The 4,015-nt window shown below is 72.9% G+C and overlaps 1 protein-coding gene across 1 annotated transcript; it reads left to right on the top strand.

Moving 5' to 3' along the window:
* Positions 1-734: 734 nt before the first annotated feature.
* On the top strand, positions 735-3,296 carry DMRTA2 (DMRT like family A2). The gene is made up of 4 exons (XM_038760696.1): positions 735-1,257; positions 1,581-1,609; positions 2,208-2,512; positions 2,576-3,296. The coding sequence occupies exons 1-4, from the start codon at positions 735-737 to the stop codon at positions 3,294-3,296; spliced, it is 1,578 nt and encodes a 525-aa protein (XP_038616624.1).
* Positions 3,297-4,015: the final 719 nt, after the last annotated feature.

Here is a 4,015-nt window from a genome sequence, read left to right as displayed (position 1 = left end):
GTCGGACTTGGAGGAGCGGAGCCTCCCCGAGGGCAGGACCGGCCCGGGGCTCCGGACAGGTCGGGCGTCGCCGCTGCTCCGGGCGCGGCCGCTGAGGAATTCAGAGCCGCAGGTAAGGAGGGCGGTCTCGGGGGTCTCCCAGGTTGGGGCGGGGGGGAGCGCTCAGCCCTCGCAGAGGGGCGCCGGCTCGGTTCCCCCATCCCTCAAGCTGGATTTCAGGAGGGATGGGGACGGCGGGGGCAGCCCTGGAATTTTCCGGGAAAGGGTGGTTGTGGGGGTGGCGGGCAGGAGGGGGTGGGGGGCTCCCTCAGCCCCCAGCCCCCAGCCCCCGAAAAGGCGTTAGATCTTAGAACGAGAGCGGGTCAAACGCCCTAGGACTTCCTAGGGGGAAGGACCGGTCGCACCCCCCGGGCTGGTGGCGGGGGGGATCTGAGTGAGGACCTTCCGTGAGGGCCTTTTCGCCCACTCAGGCCCTGCTGGGGTTCGGACGGGGGCCGGCGAGGGTTCCCCTCCCCTCCCACCGGGCCCCGGATCCGGGGAGGGTCCCCCCCATCCCCGGGGCCGAAGCCCGCCGCCCCCTCCCTCCTCCTCAGTCGTTCGCTCGGGCCACCGTGTCGAGCGAGCGCGCGCTTACGGTGCGCGGGGCCGCCCGGGGGGCTCGGGGGAGGGGGCTCGGGGGGCCCCGGGCCCTGAGCCGCCCGTCCGGTGTGTGTGTCCCCCCGTAGGCCCGGGCCATGGAGCTGCGGTCGGAGCTGGCCAGCGCGGCCCCGGCCGGCCCCGCCGTGGCCCCGGTGGCGTCGGTGGCGTCGGTGGCCTCGGTGGCGTCGGTGGCGGCGGCGGCGGCGGCGGCGGCGCTGCCGGTCAGCGTGGCGGGCGGGCTGCTGCGGGGGCCGCCGCTGCTGCTGCGGGCGGCCGAGAAGTACCCGCGGACCCCCAAGTGCGCCCGCTGCCGCAACCACGGCGTCGTGTCGGCGCTCAAGGGCCACAAGCGCTACTGCCGCTGGAAGGACTGCCTGTGCGCCAAGTGCACCCTCATCGCCGAGCGCCAGCGCGTCATGGCCGCCCAGGTGGCCCTGCGGCGCCAGCAGGCCCAGGAGGAGAGCGAGGCCCGCGAGCTGCAGCTGCTCTACGGCACCGCCGAGGGCCTCGCCCTGGCCGCCGCCAACGGCATCCTCCCGCCCCGTCCCGCCTACGAGGTCTTCGGCTCCGTCTGCCCCGACGCCAACGCCCCGGCCGCACCCCCGGCCGCGGGCACAGGTGACGCGCCGGGGCCCGCGAGAACGGGGAGGGGGGCGGAGAGGGAGCTTGGGCGGCCGGGGGGCCGGGGGGCGGCGAGGGGACGGAGGCGGGCAGCCTTGGTAGGCGCTCGGTACGTGCGATTGAATGATTGGCAGCCGGGGGAGGGGGGCGCATTAGGGGAGGGGGGTCGGCGGCCAGGGGACGAGGTGGCAGCGAGGGGAGAGAAGGTGGCGGCCGGGAGAGGGGGGTTTGGGGACGGGGTGGCAGCCAGACGCACAGTAGGCGCTCAATACATACGATTGAATGATTTGCAGCCGGGGGAGGGGGGCGCATTAGGGGAGGGGGATTCGCAGTCGGGGGAGGGGGATCGGCGGCCAGGGGACGAAGTTGCAGCGAGGGGAGAGAGGGTGGCAGTCAGGAGAAGGGGATTTGCAGCCGGGGGAGAGGGTGGCAGCCAGAAGAGACGGATTGCTCCGCGCGCGGTAGGCGCTCAGTACGTACGATTGAATGATTTGCAGCCGGGGGAGGGGGTCGCATTAGGGGAGGGGGATTCGCAGTCGGGGGAGGGGGATTGGTGGCCAGGGGACGAGGTTGCAGCGAGGGGAGAGAGGGTGGCAATCAGGAGAAGGGGATTTGCAGCCAGGGGACGGGGTGGCAGCCAGACGCACAGTAGGCGCTCAATACATACGATTGAATGATTTGCAGCCGGGGGAGGGGGCCGCCTTAGGGGAGGGGGATTTGCAGCCGGGGCATGAGCTTGCGGAGAGGGGAGGAGGGGATCGAGTCCGGGAAGGGGGTGGCGCTGAGTGCGCGGGGGATCCCCCCGCACCCGTCTCCCCCCGGGCCCGGGGGTCAGGGCGGAAGGGGTCGGCGTGGAGCCGGGCGGGGGTCCGCCTCCCCCGGCCCCTAACCCGCCCTCCGTTCCTCCCCCGGCCCCTAACCCGCCCTCCGTTCCTCTCCCGGCAGAGTCGTCGAAGCTGCAGAAGTTTGAGTTGTTCCCCAAGACGCTGCTGCCGGTCCCGGGCGGCGCGGGCAGCCCCCCGCCGCTGGGCCCCAAGCCCCCGAGCCCGGCCGGGGAGGACCCGGCGCGGGGCCCGTCGTCGCCCGAGGGCCGGCCCGGCTCGGGCTCGGGCTCGGGCTCGGAGGCCGGGGACGGGGCGGGGGACGCGCCGGGGGAGGCGGCGGGGGCTCTCCCGGCCTGCGGGCCGGAGCCGGCGGCGGGGCCGGTCCCGGGGGGCGCGGACAGCCCGGCCCCGTCGGCGGGCTCGGCCTCGTCCTCTTCTCCGTCCTCCTCGTCGTCGTCGTCGTCGTCGTCGTCGTCGTCGTCGTCGTCCAGCGCGCTGGGCTGCGACTCGGGCTCCGAGGCCGACAAGGACGAGCCGGCGGCGGCGGCGGCGGGGGCGGCGGCGGCGGCGGGGGGGGCGTCCGGGCCCGGGGCGGGGGTCCCCCCGCGGCAGCGGACCCCGCTGGACGTGCTGACCCGCGTCTTCCCGGGCCACCGGCGGGGCGTGCTGGAGCTGGTCCTGCAGGGCTGCGGCGGGGACGTGGTGCAGGCCATCGAGCAGGTGCTCAGCCCCCGCCGCGGCCCGGGGCCCGGCCCGGGGGCCGACGCCGGCTGGCCGGGGGCCGGGGCCGCCCCGCCCGGCCCCCCGCAGGCCCCGGCCCCCGCCCCGGGCCCCGCCCCGGCCCCGCCGCCGGCCCGGCCCCTGCTGGCCGGGGCCGTGCCCCCCGCCATCGGGGCGCTGGGCAGCCGCTCGGCCTTCTCGCCGCTGCAGCCCAACGCCACCCACTTCGGGGCCGAGGCGGGCGGCTACCCGCTGGGCGCCCCCCTGGGGCTCAGCCCGCTGCGCCTGGCCTACTCGGCGGCCCACGGCCGGGGACTGGCCTTCATGGCGCCCTACTCGACGGCCGGGCTGGTGCCGGCGCTCGGCTTTCGGCCGCACGTGGACTACGCCTTCAGCGACCTCATGCGGGACCGCTCCGGGGGCCCCAAGGAGCCCGCCTACAGCAACGGCCTCTACGGGCCCCTCATCAACCACAACCCCGAGAAGCAATAGGGGAGGGCCCGGGGACCCCCCCCCCCCCCGGCCGCCCTCCCGCCCGCCGACGGGACGGACTCTGGACTCGATGGGCGAGTCGCCGTTCGGAGGCTCTGGGCGTTGCTTCCCGACTCTGCCCCCCACCCCCGCCTCTTGGTCCTCCCCTTCCTCCCGTCTTGTTTCACTTCTCCCTTTCCCCCTTCGTTCTCTTCCCCCTCTCCTCCTCTCGTTTCTCCTCTTCCTCCCCCCTTCTTCCCATCTTGTTTCTCTTCTTCCTTCCTCCCTTCGTTCTCTTCCCCTTCTCCTCCTCTTGTTTCTCCTCTTCCTCCCCCTCTTCAGTCTCTTCTCCCATCTTCTTTCTCTTCTTCCTTCCTCCCTCCCTCCTTTCGCCTTGTTTCTCTTCTTCCTTTCCCTCTCTGTTCTCTTCTCCCTCTCGTCCTCTCGTTTCTCCTCTTCCTCCCACCTTCGTCCTCCCATCTTGTTTCGCCCTTCGTTCTCCTCTCCCACTCCTCCGCTTGTTTCTCCTCTTCCTCCCCCTCTTCGGTCTCTTCTCCCATCGTGTTTCTCTTCTTCCCTTCTGCCCGTCTGTTTCTCTTCTTCCTTTCCTTCTCCGTTCTCTTCTCCCTTTCCTCTCATTTCTCCTCTTCCTCCCCCCTTCGTCCTCCCCTTCCTCCCATCTTGTTTCCCCCTTCGTTCTCTTCTCCCGCTCCTCTGCTTGTTTCTCCTCTTCCCTCCCC

The sequence above is a fragment of the Tachyglossus aculeatus genome, chromosome 18 (genome assembly GCF_015852505.1).
Source record: "Tachyglossus aculeatus isolate mTacAcu1 chromosome 18, mTacAcu1.pri, whole genome shotgun sequence".
NCBI lineage: Eukaryota > Metazoa > Chordata > Mammalia > Monotremata > Tachyglossidae > Tachyglossus > Tachyglossus aculeatus.
The sequence above is the reverse complement of the archived record's forward strand: the minus strand, read 5'-3'. Positions and strand labels throughout refer to the sequence as shown.